At 36.2% G+C, this 19457-nt stretch overlaps 3 protein-coding genes and 1 pseudogene across 4 annotated transcripts; 2 read left to right on the top strand and 2 right to left on the bottom strand.

The window, feature by feature from the left end:
* Positions 1 to 558: 558 nt before the first annotated feature.
* Positions 559 to 2374, top strand: LOC137721068 (transcription factor TRY-like). The gene is made up of 3 exons (XM_068460190.1): positions 559 to 622; positions 717 to 804; positions 2293 to 2374. Exons 1-3 carry the CDS (start codon positions 559 to 561, stop codon positions 2372 to 2374), a joined length of 234 nt encoding a protein of 77 aa, XP_068316291.1.
* Positions 2375 to 3180: 806 nt separating this feature from the next.
* On the bottom strand, positions 3181 to 5425 carry LOC137719615 (RNA polymerase sigma factor sigE, chloroplastic/mitochondrial-like; annotated as a pseudogene).
* Positions 5426 to 11892: 6467 nt separating this feature from the next.
* LOC137721230 (probable WRKY transcription factor 53) lies at positions 11893 to 14571 on the top strand. 2 transcript variants are annotated; one of them, XM_068460331.1, is made up of 4 exons: positions 11896 to 12037; positions 12125 to 12504; positions 12596 to 12724; positions 13148 to 14571. In XM_068460331.1, the coding sequence occupies exons 2-4, from the start codon at positions 12164 to 12166 to the stop codon at positions 13719 to 13721; spliced, it is 1044 nt and encodes a 347-aa protein (XP_068316432.1). In that variant the 5' UTR covers positions 11896 to 12037; positions 12125 to 12163; the 3' UTR covers positions 13722 to 14571. The 2 variants fall into 2 exon arrangements, with proteins under 2 accessions (XP_068316431.1, XP_068316432.1); XM_068460330.1 differs by having other exon boundaries at positions 11893 to 12504; positions 13148 to 14570.
* Positions 14572 to 15692: 1121 nt separating this feature from the next.
* LOC137719524 (transcription factor SPEECHLESS) lies at positions 15693 to 17967 on the bottom strand. The gene is made up of 3 exons (XM_068458569.1): positions 17482 to 17967; positions 16462 to 17109; positions 15693 to 15758 (listed from the first exon to the last, which is right to left on the bottom strand). The coding sequence occupies exons 1-3, from the start codon at positions 17965 to 17967 to the stop codon at positions 15693 to 15695; spliced, it is 1200 nt and encodes a 399-aa protein (XP_068314670.1).
* Positions 17968 to 19457: the final 1490 nt, after the last annotated feature.

Below are 19457 nucleotides of genomic sequence, written 5' to 3' on the forward strand. Positions count from 1 at the left end.
AACAACACTAGTGTATCTACAATTTTGTTTTCGTATGAATATAATTTACCTACAATTTAACTTTTCAAAAAATGTATCTTCTATTTTATGTTTTACTATCATATGTATGTTTATGTGTTCGCAAAATAATTTATCTAAAGTTATATAGTTAAGAGATATTGTAATGCATTATATTAATCCATTATTAGATTGGTAAAAGAAATTGTTAAAAACGTGAGCCATAATGGTTGGCTAATAATGTTTGTATGAGAACAGTTATAGAAAGTTGTGGCATAAATTGTAAATAACTTATATTAATAGGTTACTTGTTTTCTTATATGGCAATTTATTTAAATTTTGGGTTTTTACTAGATGTTGATTCATAGGTGGGTTTTTATCCGAGATATATGAGTTGTATGGGCTTATATCTAAACAACCCTATTTTTAATATACATACATACATATATACATATATATATATATATATTATACATATATATAATACATTTCTCCCCTTCTTCATTCATTCATTCCTTCTCCTCCCAAACATTTGCTCTCTTGTTTTTAGTGTAAGAATCAATGGAGAGCATGGACCGATGTCACCAGAAGCGACCCAAAATCACCATTACTGATCAGTCTGAAGGTCTGTGTGCATTTCATTCCTTCCCAACTAACTTTTACTCACCAGTTAAGTCTGAGTTCTTAATAAACTTAATTTTCTATATTTATTTGGGCAGAGGTTATTAGCAATGAATGGAAATTCATAAACATAACTGAACAAGAAGAAGATCTCATATATAGAATGTATAGGCTTGTTGGACCCAGGTATGTTGTTTTTTTACAAATCAAAATCCATATGTTTTTCTATTTAATTTTGCACCTAGTAATACTAATATAAATGTTTTAAATGTCTAGAACATAGTTTAAGTGTTTAATTCCTTATATTTGTTTTTATAAAATAATTCGTTTATGATTCAGATTAGTACATAGACTTATTTTATTAGTCGCAAGAATCGAAAGATGAATTGAAGTCCTGCAAATAGAAGCGTAGTGTCACCAAATAGAGCATTGCTCGAATAATTAAAATAAGAATGAACGTGTGTGTTTGAATATTTAATAAATACATGGTAATAGTAGCCTTTCCCACCCAAAATTTTCCTTTTCTATTTTATCTCTAACCCTCTCACAGCAAAAGCCTGAAAGCTGGTTAACTGTAAAAATACTAGTAAGAAACAAAATGCACTTTGTATCCACTACTAAAACCGGATCCTCTCCGGATCCTTTTGGTGAGGATCATGGGGATCGGTAAATCATATTCGTTTATCGTATATTGTACGATCAGTTTTTGTTAAGTATTGTTTGTATTTAATTTTAAATAAAAATATTTAAAATAATATCTGACCACGCGATATACGATAAACTGATATGATTGACGGATTCCTGGATCCTCACAAAGAGAATCCGACGATGGTTCGGAGGATCCGGATTCCTATAAAAGTCTACAACACAAAGCCATGTGATTATTCAATTCCAAACAAACACACACCATCTGAGAAAGTAGTGTCTTTTTCTTTAACGAGTGAGAAAACAAAGAATAGACGTCTGGTACTCGCACTCTGAAGTTGTAAACTTTGTCTTTTCTACTGTCTGGTCTGTAAAAATTGCTGCTCCTAAAGATTATTGTACTCTGAAAATCACAACTGCCTCCACGGCTGTACCCTAGATATTTCCCTTGTCCAACAGTCAAATTTGGCTTTGAATCCATATATACAGGATCCTCAAACCCCTTCTTTCGAAAGCACTTCTGCTTATAAGTATTTTAGTTAAAATATTAGAAAGAACTAATTTTTTTTGGGAGTTTAAACAAAATACTTATAGTATTGTTCACTTTTAACGTTAAGAGCATTTTTACTCTAAAAAGTCATTTCTAATACTATTCACTTACAACATATTTTTATCATTTTGGTTAAAATTCAGAGTATTCAATCATTTTTCATTAGTTTCTTTTTTTTTTTTTTTTTTTTTTTTTACTAAAAAACGTAAGTGCTTCTATAGGAAGTGGAAGCGCTTATGGTTGACAGAATGGACTTCGATCTATGATCTAGAAGCATTTTCAAGTTTTATTGTCAAACTAGTTAAAAGTGTTTTGGTAGGCGTAAAGCGCTTTTAGTATTTCCAGAAGCAATTCCAAGCAGACTGCAAAATCAGGGTCTTACATGAATAATAGTAAATATTGTCTTGCGGTATTTGCATCACCGTGTTTTGGTATAAGAATGATCAGAAATTTTTCTTCTTCTTTTTACTTGGTTTCAGGTGGGATTTAATAGCTGGGCGGATTCCAGGTCGAAAAGCAGAAGTACTAGAGAGGTTCTGGATCATGAGACATGGGCTCTAATATTGATCGTCGTCAAATGTTTAATGGATTTAAGTAGTAGTCTCCCTTTTCGATTGTTTTCTGTGCCTATCTATTATTGTGTAGTAAATCAGTTCTTGCAGTTCTCTCTCTCTTTAGATAAACTGTAATGAGGGAAAAGAAAAGGTAAATATATGGCAAGGTAAATTTCAAGTTGCCGCGGCGGCGGGGTGAGATAACAACACACAGTTCTTGTAATACTTATGCGTAAATCGGAATAAAATAATTGCACATTTCATCATACAAAAGGGTGAAAATATTACATTTCATACGTATATACAAAAGGTATGTGCATGGAATCTAAGGGCTTTATATATCATCCGTAGAACGGTTGAGAATGAATTTTACATTAATAAGGGGAAAGACCTTGTATGGGTTTATAAGAGGTTGAGCTACTCCTCATATTGCCAATTGGTTTTATGGTGGAATCTCAACTTTCTTCATGGTATCAGAGCAGGTTGTCCCACTTGTGAAGCCAAATGGCCAGACACGCTCCATGTCACCCCGTTGTGTTGTTGTCCACATGTTAGGCTTGAAAATTCGCTACACGTGAGGGGACGTGTTGAGAAGGATTTCTACATTGATGAGAGGAGGAACCATGCATGGGCTTATAAGAGGTTGAGCTTATCCCCATATTGCCAATTAGTTTTATGGTGGAACCTCAACTTTCTTTACTAGACGTTATGCAATCTCTATTTCACTGACCTTTACAAAAGTTCTTCCATGGTACAAATGTGACTAGTATACAACATTGACATGGCAATCAGTAGTAAACCGAAGGCGGAAGATCTTTCAAAGACGAGATGCATATGTGTCGATTACTTTAGACTATGTATCTGCGAAGATAATCTACTCGAGCAGGATGTTTGAGCTTCATGAGAGCCTTAACTTCATGCTTTCGAACCATTTCTCGTGAAATATTTAAGTTTCCGGCAATCTCCTAATGTTCTATCACCCTTACCATCAAGCCCGTATCTCTGTCTGATCACCAAGCTTTCTTTCAGCTTCAGGGAATCAAGCTGGGAGAGAATATGCATAGAAAGGATTAGCGTAATTGAAAAAATGCAGCTTATAATAATCCTATTGATGTCTAGGTAGCAATCAATTTTCAAGCGGAGAAAGTAGTGAAGTATTAATCTGAGGTTTTAGGAGAGGATGAGTACCACATCATCAATAGCAAGCCTGAGAAGAGCAGGTTTCCGCCGGTTATCACCTTTAACACCATCAACATCAGTAATACCGTTGATATACTCCTCTAGTGTGGTTGCATGCCTTGAATGAAGAGAGAGAACAGGCTTTGAGGCCCTCATTACTTCATGACACCTCTCAGGGGAAATTCCGACTTTATCAATTATCTCTTCATCAGTTGGCATTCTTTTGAGCAAAAACACCATCGCTCGCTTGGCCTTTTGGATTTCCGCCCTAACCTGCATAAGTTTTCATCACTTGCAACTTGCATTCTACGACACTGCCATTCACTTAAGAAAGTAAAGTTCCTAGAAAGATAACGCTGCCATTCATTTCCTCTTCCATCACAAAAACTTATTAAGTCCAACATTATAGCCAAAGTCTAGGACCCTCATCTCTGTGAGCTAAGACCGCCAATTTCCATGCTTATGTACTATTGTTGTCAAAGGATTCATGTCAATGATTATACTATCCTGAAAAATTATAGCCCTGACCTAGCTTAGGTACAAAAAATGCGTACCGACTCAAGGCCAAATGAAACACGAGTAAAGCTTGAGACTGTCATGGAACGTATGATGGCATGAATCCTGCCTGGCAGAGCATATGTCGAAATCTGAAAACTCTTTTTTGGTTCAAAGCGATCAATTGCCGTAATAAGCCCCCTCCCTCCTGCCTGGCAGTGGGCTTGAAATTTTGGACCGTTCGCAAAGTCTTGAAAATATTTATTAATAATAAATAACACGAGTCGGAGATTGTGCTGAAAGAAATATCAGCATTACCAGTTAGTTTCTCTGCTTCACATTTAAAACTAATATAATCAGTGTTGAAGGCTGAAGCCAGACAATGCTTGCCTTGATGAGCTTGTTTCGTGCAGCTTGAACAACTTCGAAATGTTTTTTCACTTGAACCACACTCATAGTTGTCGCCTCAGCCAATTTGCCGTTAGTTGGTTCTGTCCCCAAATCTTTTTGTAATTGCTCTCTCACTTCATGAAGACCCTGGATCATGAAATGTAATTATTTAACAGCAAAATACATCCCACACAACACAACAAGGGAACAATTCCGCAACACACAAGACAATTTTCAAGACTACAGCCAGAAAACGGAAATCTGAGAAGGCTTACCTTCATAGGTTGCATTAGCTTGAACAACCAAGCATGCTCTGAAGAAGTTAGAACCGGAGGAATCTTCATCTTTTTCCATTCCAAACTGACCAGATCAGTTGAAGCCGAATACTCCCTAACCAGCGCCTCAATCTTCTCGTTTTCGTTCTTTTGATCTTTCCTCTTTCAAACTACTAAAGCAACCACTCTCTCATCCTTATTCCATTTCAATGCAACCCCTTTATCAAGATTCAATCTTTTAGCATTCTTTGTCTTGCTCCTAACCACATTACCACTTGTTCTCTTCTCTTCTTTCTCATGATCACCTTCGCTCATTTCCTTCCTCCTTTTCCGATCCCTCCTCATCAAGCCGTCTGCAACCTCCACATCCGAATCAGCTCCAATCTCGGGGCTACGCTTGTACAAGTTTTTTAGCTTGGCAGCTGTTTCATTGTAATCCACTTCCAAAGTAGTACACGGAGCAGCTTCATCAGTAGCGGTAGGTTTCACACTTTTCGCGAGTTTTCTAGCTTTCCCTGGCCTCTTTTGGTGCTACTTTCGTGTTTCTATAGGCAAAGGTATTTTTACCTGGGTTGCAACCAATGCCGTCTTATTGGATTCATCTGTTTCAAATGCAACTGTCAACGGCTTTCTGAATGTAGATCTCTGACTTGTCGATTTTGTGTGCTCAATCTTAACGGAGTCCATGCCGCGGAGGTTGAAACTGTCACGACTCCCATGCCAAGTTGCCTCAGAAATAGTCGAACCGATGAGGTTGACAGCTTTATTTGTGCACAAACTCTGCAACCACATATAAAGAAATGTAGCCATATTTTAGCCCTTCCCCGTCTAGTACAATCGCACATAAATATTTATTTCAAAATATACAAATATGCAAAATTATCTCAAGTTCTTAATTTCCAATTCTGATCTCTCCATTTCTTTTATACAAGCGATACTCTTCTTTAAGTTGATCTATAGTGCAAAAGGAAAATTCTAACTCATGTGCATAAAAGAAGCACTTGCGCTCTATCCAATGTGACCACATGCACTTACGCCATTTCCAATGTCTCTATTTCTGAAGCTTATAAGTTATGATAAAAATAAAACTACATACTGAACTAAATTAGTCTAATTGTCTTCACCAATCTCAACTCTTAAACCCTATTGATTCTGTATGATTAATATTTAACACCCTCCAAAATTCATAGAAAATTGGAAATTAAGAACTAAGAAGCGTGTAAATTATCAGTAGAGCAATAAAATAATTCTCGCAATGGAAAAAAAAAAGGGAAAATTAGACAACTAAAAATTCAGAACATTACTGATCATGAAGCAGAATTCTTTACATATATAATTTTCTCGGGAAACAAACGCATTCCAACTGCTATCGAGAGCTGAGTTCCAGAGAATCATACCTCTTTTGCATAAAACAATGCTCGACTGATCCGATGACAAGAATTTCGAAGAATCTCAGGGATAAGAGTTTAAGAAAGTTCGAGACTTTTTTTGGTAAAGAAAAAGTTCGAAGCTTTACAAGTGACAACGTAAATGCGAGAAATACGGTGTCTAGAAATTATTAAGTAAGCGGAACCAACGGTCCGAAGTCTACTGATACGCTAACATCGACGGCAGATACGTGGACACGTAGGTCATATAGACCCGGGTTATTAACTACGGTGCGTGGTTGTTTTGAAGAGGAGGATGGTGTTTGTGAAGCTCTGGCGTGGCTGGTTGTGATTGGACCACAAGATATCGAGGAGGGAACCGGATTCTCTTCGGACCCAAATAAACTGAGCCTCATGAGCAAAGGATCTAAGTCGTTGAAATTTGATCCAACGGTTACAAACAGGGGGCCCTTCTAAAAGTTATAATAATTGTAGCCGTTAGATCAAATTTCAACGGTCTAGATCCTTTGATCCTTAGGCTCAGTTTATTTGGGTATGAAGGGGATCTAGTTCCATAGTGGAAACCTGTGGATGAAGTTGGTGACACATGGGCAGGTTATTATTGGACGGTGTGTATTTGTTTGTGGAACCGGATCCACTCCGGACCCTTTGAAACTAAGCCTCCTGACCAAAGGATCCGGGCCGTTGAAGTTTGATCCAACGGCTACAAACAGAGCCCCCTCTAAAAGTTATAATAATTCTTCCCGTTAGATTAAATTTCAATGGTACGGATCCCTTGGTTAGGAGGCTCAATTTACAAGGATCCGGTTCCTTTGTTTGTAGTTTGTGGGACCTACATAAATGTTGGCGGTCTTTGGTTTATACTGCCTGCTGAGAAAGAGGAAATTGCTCAATAGGGTAGTTGTGAGGAATCCAAAGAGTCTGCGCCCGAAGAATTTTCTGAGATATGCTCGCTGCTCAGTGCTGACTTGCTCACGGATCCGAATGCTTGCGCCAAAGTTTGCTGAAAGTGTTGTGAAAGCAATGGGCCTGAGTGTTTTCTCAAAGCGCTATGCTGATGACAGAAGAGTTTCCCTCTTTGCCACTATGTAGAAGACTCTAATCCTAACTATTGAGACCATGCGTCTTGAGAGGGATGCGATTTGTGACGTGAAAGAAGCTGAAGTTGTGATGGCTGTCAAAAATAGTTGAAGGTTTTCCTTAATAATTTGGAGATCAAATCCACAGTATACTCTAACCAAACAATATAGGAATCACATTAGAATTAATATGTACTTACTCACACAGGCATTTATCCTGGAGTTCAAATCACGTACGTATATAAAATTATACTTTCCTCCGTTGGCAGCAGTAGGAATCCAAATCAAAGAAATGCTTTGGCCAAATCCTATTAGTGATTAGGTCACCGGTCTGCCGCGAGTGCAGATTATTTCTCAATCTTTCCTTCTTATTAGCAAACCAAATCACCAATCTTCAAGAGCCAAATTTGAACACTTACGTACGTTTTCAGATGGCAGAGACCCGACTACATCTCTATGATATTATTAGGGTTTTGCATCATCTTCAGTTTGAATTCGTTTCTTTGAGCTCTGACTTGTGAACCTTAACTCCACTTTCATCCTATTTTTACTTATGTTACTTTTACTGCATTATCGTAAATATACAACAGTCGTTATTAACGGACTAACTTATACATATTGGCCTGGCTAGTTAATTACTTGTTACTCGAGATCATACATCATTTGTAAGTATCTGGAAAATAATCATATGACATGCATATCATAGAAATTAAGGTATATAATTAAAGATTCTATGTTTTGAAGTTGGGAACATATTTAAACTCTTGACAATTATGTAGGAGCTGTATCCAATGAGATTGTCCTGTTATGGCTCATTAATTAGTATTGACCGGTATCATATTGCTGGTCTCATTATTTTTATATCTTCCCCCATAAGAATTGGACTCTCGTTAATAAAAGTTACGTAATATGTTCATGATCATAAAGTTTAAGTCCCCTTAGACACAAATTTTTTATAGAAAGGTATTGGAAAAGTCACATTGCGGTCCTACCATTTCCACACGGCTAAACCTTTTGGTTTCTGGTCAGCAACTTGGACAAATGAAGTGAACATAATCAGCATTCATCTAGAAGTATAACGTTTGAACATGAACATAATATTGCGGCTACAGTTACGTACCCTGCAATTTCTCTCCATTTTCGTGGCATCACCTTTTGCTCTTTTCGAGTCAGTTTTATGCCAATAATTGAACTTTTTGAATCGGTCCAATTGTTGTTTTGAATGACTCAGCGTGTGTGTATATATATATATATATATGTGCGGGTTTAATACTAAGGAAATTAAATTTATAAATAAAATCTGCAAACTAAATAATATATCACTAATAAAAATGAGTAGTTTATCAATGCATAAGTAATAATTCAATAATCAATTTCCATGTTATTTATTTTATAAAATTTAGTCCCCTTGCATTACCCCCTATATATATGTGGGTCGAATCCATGACACTATTATTTTTACACAACTTTTGATACGTATTTTTGTGGAGCTCACTCTGTAATATATTTTAACGATTTGAACTGCCTATCTTTTAGGCCATCATTCATAAATAATTCTTACAAAAAATTAAACAAATTCAAAACCACTAAGACATTCATTTTTCAAAACCACTAAGACATTCATTTGTAGTAAAAAAAAATAAACGAATATGATTCTACAAAGAAACTCTAAACCTTTAATCCAACAGTCATATGTTTTCAGATTTTGGTGTTTGTTGATAGACATGATTTTTGAAAGAAGACCTAATAATAACATTTCAGATCTAATCAGCATATTGCTAAATGTAATCAGCATATTGGTCGTGTATATTAGGTATATATAGACATCATCTGTTGAAGAAAAATCAAGACACTCGTGAGTGAAATATATATTAAACAATTAAAAAGGAAGTTTAAGGTCTTATGTTTACTGTTTTTTCGATATATTGTCATAGTCATGCTATAACATCATGTCAAAATAGCTTGAAATTGGATTTTAACTACCAAATGAGAAAGTCGTACAAAGGTACAAGTTTTAGACCAACATGCATGTTCTTAATCTTAAATATGATTACTGATTTTAATTACCATATGGTATTGATAAACAGTTTAATTTCTTGCAATTTAGCCATCATATGTTATTGTTTTACACTTTTTTGAACATTCATTCTCTAAATTTGGCGCAAATGTTTAGTATACGCATCTCAACTCGAAAAATGAGAAAATAAAAGTGGAAACAGCTCTCAAACAATACTATACTATATCAATGTTCTCAAACAACCTTATTATATTGTAGTAATGTTCTTAAATATTAGTATTGTTGTATCAAATTAACAACAGTTTTTAGTCTATATTAGTCTATATATATATGCATACTACCACTTTTACCATTAACTATTAATATGATGTGATGATTTATTACTATATACTTAAAAATACTCTGATTCAAAACTGTTTACTCTTAAGAAGCTCATTTTCCATTTCAAACTTTCAATATCAATATATAGTACAAGGAAACAAAACAAAAGTTACAAAGCTATCATTTGTTTTTCAATCTTGTGGGTTAGTAACTCACCTTAAAAAAACGTGTTGGTTGAACTAGAACCGATCAGATCCCACATAAAAAAATTCCATAAAAACAGATTCTACTTGAACTTTATTAATCATTCAACCCCATTCCCATGTGTAATCTTAATTAGCGATCCTAAAAGTTCCACATTTATAAAATACTAAGCAAAGTTAGTGCTCTTGTTTGTCACAAAACATGTTCAAATTTACCATGCATCCATGCATGTATGTTTCAGGTTTCAACACGCTCGCTTGCTCTACGCGTGAGGACTGAGTATAGAAGACTGCACTATTTGCTTTTTCTTAGTTTTAAACTTTCTGTAAATCTTATGAATATTAAATACAATTAAAGGAAAACTATTATAATTAAGCTTAAGTATGTTACATGACCGACCGTTCTTCACTAATAATAAGGCACGAAAATTACGCTAGCTAGTAGCTAGTTCCCTGACAATCTGAGTGTATTTTCACACTTAATTAATCAATTTTTCAACCATTGAACGTTTAGATTATCAAGTCTTGTGTTGGCTTTTGCGTCTGAGCTTCTTGTCTCTTCGAATATAGGAGATCCAATCCAATTTGCACGTTAACGTAAGCAAAGTTTTGAAGCTGATGTGATGTATATATCACTCTTTTGTTCTTATTTGTCCCCTAAACTCTTCGAGTTTTCCACATTGGTCCTTTTATTTTTTCTCAAATTGGCTCATAAACTTTTGAAAAGTGTGTTTGTTAGGATAGAAGGGTTTATCGTTACAAAAGTTAACAGAGTAGCACGTGACAACTAGAATTCTTTTTATTTCTTGGCACGTGTCCACTTATGTTCGAGATTAGGCATATTGCTAAAAAATGGACAAAACCAACAAATTCCTCTCGTCATTTTGGTTAGAGTCTTTTAATGGGGACTTAAAGTAACAAATTAAGACATAAAACTAGTTTTAACTATAAGAAAATCAACAATAAGTGACATGACGGTAGAATATGATTTAATATTCTTTTTATTAACATGTGTCTTTTTGAGTGGTTGTTTTAGTGTCACAAGGTATAAACAGTATCTCTTTATTCTTCGTATATTGACCACATTTTTTATTCCTATTTGCATTTCAGTGGGTTGGTCTGGTATGAGAAGTTTGGGAAGGGGTATATAACAGCATCTTTAACTTGTGAATTTCTAATGATCGTCGTGTTCCGCATGCTAGCTCATGTACTATTCTATGTTCTTCTAGAAAGCGTGCTAATCCCTATGTTGTGCGGAGCTGAGCATCCTCTATTCACTAGGATAAAGCTTTTCTCTGCATGGGCCTTCTGCAGTAAACCCCCAATGGGCGGTCGTCAATCATCATAAAGTAGTCCCCGCAAAGCTTTCGGGAATAGGGGCAGTGTTGTGTGTAAGTATAACATTTTTGGTCGAACCCGCCCAACTTCCCTTGCCTTGGTTTGTTCCATTGACAAAGACGCCAAGTGACTTTAGATTTCTGAGTTATTGCTATAGCCAAACATGAGGGAAATATCATTTATACGGAGACTGACAATATCATTAAACACCTTATCAATTGAATTTAGTGTCAATTTGAAAAATGTTCTTGCTAACCTAGTTGAGACCGTGGTGTAATAGAGCCAAGAAAGTACGAAATGACTCTCCCACACCATTAAACTTAACTAACGTTGTCATCCGACACATTTTAAGAACTTTAGAGACAAACATGAGACGGGAGAAAATGTTTGAGGACCAAAGTGGAACAACCACTAAAATTTAGAGGCAATTTTGTATTTAAGTTTTCTCAAAAGATCTCTCTTGCCTTAGCCTTAGTAGAATAGTAGTATTAACAACGCGGAACTAAGTTTGAAGTCTTTGGTCTCTCTCCTACCTTTTTATGCTTAATCGTTGACTTTCTTTCATTTCCCTCTTAATCTAAATCATCGAATCACCAAATGAGATGATGAGATATATAGTTTTGGTGCTTAGCTCAGCTTAGCTTATGGGAGGGAGAAGGCACATGAAGGCTGAAACGGTCAGCAATTGGACTTCCTCTATACTCTTAACTTTGAACCTCCCAATTCCTATGACCAAAGACTGGTCTGCTACGAAGAAATTCCACTTCGATTTTCTCAGTCAAACTTCTCTGTTTCTTTCCCTCACTTTCTGTAGATTCAAAAACACCTTCCCTTAAATTCCCATAACCATCTCTCATTCCTCATCAAGTTTCCATCTTCAGATTCTTCCCATCTCATCACTAATCACAGTGATTACACATACTAATCCAAAACACAAAAACTCAGCTTAGCCTTCTCACAAATCTGTCTCCCGTTTCTTGTTCTGGTAGTTTTTGTCTCTGATTTTGGTAAAAATACATATTTTACTTCAATCTGTTGAAAACCCAGTTCTTGTTTTGCGAAATCTTAACAGATAACTTCGTTCCTATATCTCATGTGCTCCTACTGACAAATGGAGAACTGCAATATACATTGGGAGCAAAAGAGTCTTGTAGATGAGCTAGCACAAGGGAGGGAGCTGGCTAGGCAGCTACAGATCCATCTCAACGTTCCATCTTCCTCTTATGGAACCCGGGAATTGCTGGTTCAAAAGATCATACTTTCGTACGAAAAAGCGCTTTCCATGCTGAACTCTAGCAGCTCAGCCTCAGGAGGTGAGCAACAACTGCCCACAGGTCATGTTGCAATTCGAATGGTTGAGTCTCCGCCGCATTCGCTAAATGAAAGTCCCAGGAGTGAAGACTCCGACCGCGAATTCAAGGACCATGACAACAAAGATTCCTCTAGGAAAAGGTTAATATAGAAAGAGATTTTCATGATAATGTTTTAGTACTTAAGGTGATCTTAAATGGTGGTGATTTTGATTTTTTCATGAATGTTGCAGGAAAAATCTCCCACGGTGGACACAACAAATAAGAGTTACATCTGGTATGGGGCTTGAGGGGCCTCTTGATGATGGATTTAGTTGGAGGAAGTATGGCCAGAAGGACATACTTGGAGCCAAATATCCAAGGTATATATAGGACTTTAGATTTTCTTCATACATATATAATCTATCTTTAGGTCTTCAAATCAACTAGCTCCAATTATAGTTTAATCGATATCTATGACATATAACAAGTCCATTTCTAGCAAGAAAAACTTAGCTATCTCTATTATGTATATATTTCTTCTCTATGTCGTTTTTTTCATGTCTCTCTCATCACGTAATTGTCATGTAATAAAAAAGACAGACAAAGAAATAATACTCAACAATTTCATATAAGTCTTCTCCTTCCTTTATGTTAAATTACAACAAGCGCATATATAGTAAACATCAAAAAAGTATGACTTGGTCAATTGAACCATTTGTTAATTACCCTTTATGACTGGTCAAATGAACCGTTGACAAAAAACTTAATGCAGTGCATAACATTAGATTCATTCACCTTGGCAGAGGCTACTACCGCTGCACTCACCGAAACGTCCAAGGCTGCTTGGCCACAAAGCAAGTCCAACGTTCCGATGAAGACCCGACGATCTTTGAAATTACTTACAGAGGAAAGCACACATGTACACAAGCCTCCGCCGGCACAAGTACTCCTCCTTCACCGTCACCGTTGCAGCCTGAAAGGACTGAACGGCAGAACAACCTAGTGGATCCTCAACAAAACCAGCAACAATCACAACAACACACGCTCTTAAACCTCCCGGAAGGCCTCAGAGTCATTACTGAAGGATTAGACACTCGTGAGGAACTGTTCCCCTCCTTCAACAGTCCCTCACCATTGAACAACAGTTATGTGGGAAGTTTTTATCCTCCATTTGCGGGACCTACAACTTCAGGAACAAACTATTTCTCAATGTCTCAGCGGGATTTTGGAGTTGACCAAAATTTTCAGAGTGGAGAGATAATCTCAGCTCCAACTTCAGCTACCACCTCTCCAAGTGTTGGTTTGGATATCCCATTTGGTCAGGCTGATCAGTTGTTTCCCAACTTCTCATTTGACGGTCCAGGATTCTTTTCCTAATTTCATAGGCTCCCACAACACAGAAGGTGAGGGAAATTGATTAGCATACAAAATTTTAATTAAGCATTCTGAATTTTAGGTATATTTGTGTGTAGCATCTGTGAGAAAGTGTAGAATAATCGGTCATGTAACATCTGTTATAGTAGTCTGATATGTTCCATAAACAAAAAATAAACTGATATGTAGTTTCTTCCCAATTTTTATTCAGATAAATAAACTGAATAATGTGTTTTTATGATTCTTTTTTTTTCTTTTTCTATTACCTTTTTTGGGTAAGGGCCAACCACAATTATGTTTTACTATATATTGGGCTGAATAAGGCCCAATAGTAGCTAGGTCAGGCCAGTATTTCTTTTTCTTTTTGTATTTGAGGGATATTTTAGTGTAAGTGAAAAGAAGGACCATTCAAACTCGGATGTAGAAGGGTGAATAGCGAACGAATTGCTGTAATAAACTTAGTTACGTTTAGATTTGTATACCCATGATCTGTTTAAAACCAACATTATTTTATTCGTCCATTAACTACATTTTTTTAGTCATTTGCTACTTCCTCCATGGGAAAATTCAAAAGAAGAAAAGAAGAAACATAGAAAAAGGTAAAAGAAAAAATGTAGAGTAATGGTGTTTGGACTTTTTTGTTAATATATACCGAGTTACAGGGGAAATGAAATGGAATTTGGGTGTCTTGAAGAAGTGTGGTCAATGATCCATCAATATAAATATATGTTTCCCAGCCTCAAACATGCCGCTTGTTAACTAAACGAGGCATCTCACAAGAAAAAAACCAATGGAATTTATAGCAATTTGCCCCACTTTATTGATGTATGTTATAGTGTTCTGGCATATATGTCTATTGCTTTAGGGTTTGGTCCAGCTGAGTTGATAATCATGAGCTACCTAGCTAGCTACAACTAGAATTTAGCTTGAGTAGGAGAGATTTTTCAGTGTGCTCGGAACATGGGCACCTACGCCAAATGTTATTATACAAGTGAAGAGACACTTGAAAAAAAAAAATTCCTCCAATTCTGTAATTAATGACATTTGGTGTACCACCCTGTGTTCCGATCACATTGAAAAATCTCTCCTTAAGTAGTAGGGAAAATGATGTCCAACTTATAGACAAAGATCTTTATATGGATATAAGGGTTTCACATCTTCTTCTTCCTTGCATTTAATTTTGACATACTCTCAACGAACGGTTGTAGTACTAGTAGTCTAGTACCCACATCGTTTAATTTTGAAAATAGAAAGTTGAATAAAAGATGTAAACACAATGTATAATCAATTCATATGTTATAAATTATATGTGCGACAATGAGTTTATGCTTTATGGAGTAATTTTGAAACTAATATATGTGTTATAGCATAAGTAAATTGGTTATATACCACATGGTAATGTGTAAGACTTAGCTGTAGGAGAATGTGATCAAGTCTCATCTTATAATTATGTAACATTCGTAATTAAATACTTTCCATAATTTGAAGCGAGAAGAAGTTAAAGTTCATGATATATTCACATGCACATGGAGCATTATTTCAGTAATTAATAAAAACAATTGCGAACATAATTCATGCATGGATGTATACATGAAATAAGACCCTTGAGAATGCTCAATTGACAATTACAAAGGGTCACCCTAGATAGGCTAGCTAAAAGTAAACCAAAGTTATTAGTGGTCTACAATTCATTGGTTATATTAAGAATATGGAAAAATGCATGGCTTCCCACTTTCTATTTTATTAGCACCATTCGGAGATGAGAGACAAATAGAGAGAGATTGCAGTTGGGGTAATTTTGATCGAGTGATGAAATATGATAGCTACCGGGGGATGTTTTAGTGTGCTCCGGAAGATTCCATATTTTGAAACTTTTAATCGTTAAATCATTGATTAAAAATACAATAATCAAAGATTTAACGAATAAAAATTACAGTGTATAAAATACTTCGAAGCATCATAAAAGAGACTCATTTAGCAGAATGTTTGCTGGATTTGGTGAACGAGTTCCTCGGCACTAAGTTGGCATTCAATTCCAATCTAGCAAGAAAGCACATACCAATCATTAGCAGCCAGCTTCAGTAAAATCACAATTTAGCCACCACATTATTAATTAAATCAATCCCTTTTTAACATATACATTTGTACTTGGTCGCTATAAAATCAATGTCTGAAAATGAAAGATCGATGACCTAGTTTCCAACAATTTCTTCTTCTAGTGGGGTTTCAAGTAGACAAGCATTAAAATCATTACTCAGTTCAGGTACAATCAAACACAGTACTTATATATATCTATGTATGTAGCTGTTTTTTCTGTGAAACAGGAAATGAAATTACTTTAAGTATAGTACAATGGTGAGATAATATCCATGGCAGCTAGCTAGCTAACATATATTTATCTATTATATGATCTGGTAAAAGTCATTTACCATTTTACTATTTCAAGGTTTAGATATGTCGATCGATTGCTTTAGCTTTTGTATTGTCTTTCTATGTAGTTAACAGTATGAATGCTAAAAATGGTTGTCAATATTGTGGGTGTCTGTTAGCCGTTAATATCATGTAACGCATCAATGGCTGACATCACCCATGCAACGAATTTAGCACAGCTTTTTAACACAAAAGTCTGACAGGATTGGTATAAGCAAATATTTTAAAACAAAATCTAAAACTATTAACTTATTAACGAAAGTAATGAAGTTAATCAATCATGTATTTAATTTAGAAAATGAAAATAAAATACCTTGATGGTGAAGGAATTAAGCATGGTTTCGTCAGCGGTGGTGATACTGACACGGAGAATTTCTAGCGAAAGGTCTTCAAGAGTGGAAATGATTTTTAGAGCCTGTCCAGGTATCCGAGGAGACACTGTTTTCAAAAGAACATTTGGACCCGAAAATTTCACCTCCACGTCCGCAAGGGCGGACTTGGAGTTGGCGAAAAGCTCGTTGAGATTGTCGATACTATTATTAATGGTGGTAGTAGCACTTGAAGAAGTAGGGGATGGCTCAAGTGATGAGCTAGCAACCATTGTTGGACTAGAAATCAGATAATTACTAAAAATATTAGGAGCTGCAGGTAATATTTGTGGTTGTTGCAATATTGTCCTGGCTGCCGTTGGCTTATAAGGGCTTGTGGGTTGTGGAGTTCTTGGGCTGATGGGTGGTAAGCTACTACCGCCGAGCCTAGGGCTGAGAGGTGGCTTTCTAGGGCTGAGGACTGATGGTGAAGGACCAGGTGGCCTTGGACTGGGAACTTGCTGCAGCCTAGGGCTACTTAACACTTCACAGCTGTATGCTTTTCGTTGCTTTTTGGCTTCAAGTGATTGAAGAACTTGCTGCAGCTCATTGATGTAATCAACCACTCCTCCAATAATTGAAGCTTGATCTCCCTGATGAATCAATCAAGACAAAAAAATTAGGTACAATATATATACACAATTGCACTACTAAACAATTCATATATACACATATTTTTTTTTTAAAAATGAAAAAAAAAAAGATGAAGAATTTGTTTGTTCTTTTCTTAAAAAACACCTCAATGGTGTGCAAGGGATATTTTATTGAATAAGAAGAATCACTTTGTGCTTCAAGTAGCTAGTTAATACTCAGTGATGGCTTTCTACTTTTTTCAAGTTTGAGGTTGATGGTGAAGGAAGAAAACATATGCCGGAAAAAAGAAAAAAAATAGAGAGTTGTTATTGTTATTGACATTCCAAAAAAATCACCAGAACTAAATAAAAGAAATAAGACAGGATACTGACTCGTTTAACATAAAAGCAAGGCATAAGAGAGCGCAAGACAGTCAAGTGGTCGTTCATTTGCTTTCTACGGTTGCGCTCCACTGTTGTATGAGACATCCGCCCTCCATCCTGATCTGAAGGATTCATGGTTGTTGTGGTGGCAGTGGTGCTGGGGGTGGCAGCTGATGAGAGCTTGAGTCTCTTGATTTTGGGGGCAGAGTTAGTTTCATCAAGCTCGGTCTGATCAGCTGAGGAGGAGAAGTCTTTTGGTGATGCGCTAAAAACAGCAAGTAGTTGTTCATAATCCAATGGAGCTGTAGCTGACGGCTGAGGAACGTCCACAACTCCCCCGCCTCTTCCTCCTCCAAACCCATGATCATCTAAGCTCTCTAATATGCTAAAAAGATCGTCTCCCAGAGTGCCTAAGTTACAATCGGTATCGCCGTGGTAGTACTGCTCATGTTCTTCGAGAAAATCAGATGAACGGTCGCGATCGTCCATGTCCATCTATGGTTGCTGGATATCTAGCTTTGGTTAGCCAAAAAAGAACAAAAGGAAAGGAAGAAGAAGCCAACAGAAGGGAAAAGACCAAACGTAGGTGAGGGAGAGGGAGAAGGAAAGAGATGGTGAGAGAGAGAGAGAGAGAGAGAGAGAGAGAGAGAGATTGTCAAGATCAAGAGAAAGTATGTATGGATTATGTAGCGGTAGCTAGGTATACGGAAAGAAGTAAATAAGAGAGGCTCAGGTGAAAGAGACTAAACCATCGCCATCATCTCTCTGTTTTTCATTTTTTTTATCATGCATTGGCTTTGGTTCTGGCTTGCTTGGTTTGCAGTACTGTGCATGAGAGAGAGAGAGAGAGGTTAATTCCTATTCAATTTTCTTGGTTCTGATTCAACTTTTAGATTTAGGTCTACGTGGATCTTGTACAGGAATCAGGGAGGAACCAATGAACACAGGTCCCAAGAAATTATGTGTACATAATATAAATGGAGTAGGGTTTCTCTCTAAATCTATTTCCCTCCCCTCTCATTCTTTCACTTTTATCCTTGTCTTTCTTTTTTTATAAAGAAGTCAACGTAAAATATTAACGTGGCTCAATCCTAAGTTTTCATAGATGAGAGGATTAGAGCCTATAGAGGGAAGGGAAATGAGTGATGAAAGAATACAGATACTATATGTATCATGTAAAGAAAGTAGGGCAAAGATAATGTCGTCACAGTAACTTGTAGATAGGGTTTTTCAGTTAAAATCAAATGTACCAACTAATTAATCAACGTTCCTAACGTCGGAAAACCTAGGCCCTGGGGGTATATGAAGTTACGAGCTATGACTATTACAGGAAGCTAAGTTAGGGTTTCGGTGCAAGCTGCGGTAGGGTTCAGGCCTTTTTTTAACAGATTGTTTCAATTTTTTTGAAAATATGTTTCAGTCTAATAAGTATGGTTTATAGTAATTTATGGCATTGGGTTAGGTTGCATAAAAAGGCACGTACGTACTTGAAAATAATGACCTAATAATATTCTGAATTTACCAGAGGTCGCAGCAGAAAATTCTAAAAAGTGAGCTAGGAATCAATTTAAGGACTTTGGTTCTTCAATTATAGGGAGGGGAGAAAGAAAAGACGTGTGATATTGAATGTGCCATTGTTGTTGTAATTACCAAAAGGGCTGAGGGAATGTTCCTCTGAGAATTATTAACCTCTCCCCCAAAAGTAATAGTACTATATATATCTCACTGATGGTCAGAGAGAGGCATCTGCCGTTGAATTGATCATCATCACTAATAGGAATGTTCATCTTGAAATTAATTAAATAGTAAACAGCAATACAAATAAATTATGATCTGAACTTCAGAAACGTACCAACATTAATCAATTTAAAAAGAAAATCATATATAAACTCGAAAAAAATTAGATTCAGGGTTTAGAGTTTAAAGATTAAGTAATAATATTAGAAGCAGCTTAATTGGTGTTCTTGTGTTCTTTTTGGGTGCAT

This window comes from Pyrus communis, chromosome 16 (assembly GCF_963583255.1).
Source record: "Pyrus communis chromosome 16, drPyrComm1.1, whole genome shotgun sequence".
In the NCBI taxonomy this organism is placed as follows: Eukaryota; Viridiplantae; Streptophyta; class Magnoliopsida; order Rosales; family Rosaceae; genus Pyrus; species Pyrus communis.

Coding starts and splice junctions, on each gene's coding strand:
- LOC137721068 (XM_068460190.1), top strand. CDS start 559: ATGGAGAGCATGGACCGATGTCACCAGAAGCGACCCAAAATCACCATT. Junction 623..716: donor CATTACTGATCAGTCTGAAG/GTCTGTGTGCAT, acceptor TTATTTGGGCAG/AGGTTATTAGCAATGAATGG. Junction 805..2,292: donor TATAGGCTTGTTGGACCCAG/GTATGTTGTTTT, acceptor ACTTGGTTTCAG/GTGGGATTTAATAGCTGGGC.
- LOC137721230 (XM_068460330.1), top strand. CDS start 12,164: ATGGAGAACTGCAATATACATTGGGAGCAAAAGAGTCTTGTAGATGAG. Junction 12,505..12,595: donor AAAGATTCCTCTAGGAAAAG/GTTAATATAGAA, acceptor TGAATGTTGCAG/GAAAAATCTCCCACGGTGGA. Junction 12,725..13,147: donor CTTGGAGCCAAATATCCAAG/GTATATATAGGA, acceptor TCACCTTGGCAG/AGGCTACTACCGCTGCACTC.
- LOC137719524 (XM_068458569.1), bottom strand. CDS start 17,967: ATGGACATGGACGATCGCGACCGTTCATCTGATTTTCTCGAAGAACAT. Junction 17,110..17,481: donor CTTGCTTTTATGTTAAACGA/GTCAGTATCCTG, acceptor TTGATTCATCAG/GGAGATCAAGCTTCAATTAT. Junction 15,759..16,461: donor TTAATTCCTTCACCATCAAG/GTATTTTATTTT, acceptor CTTTCTTGCTAG/ATTGGAATTGAATGCCAACT.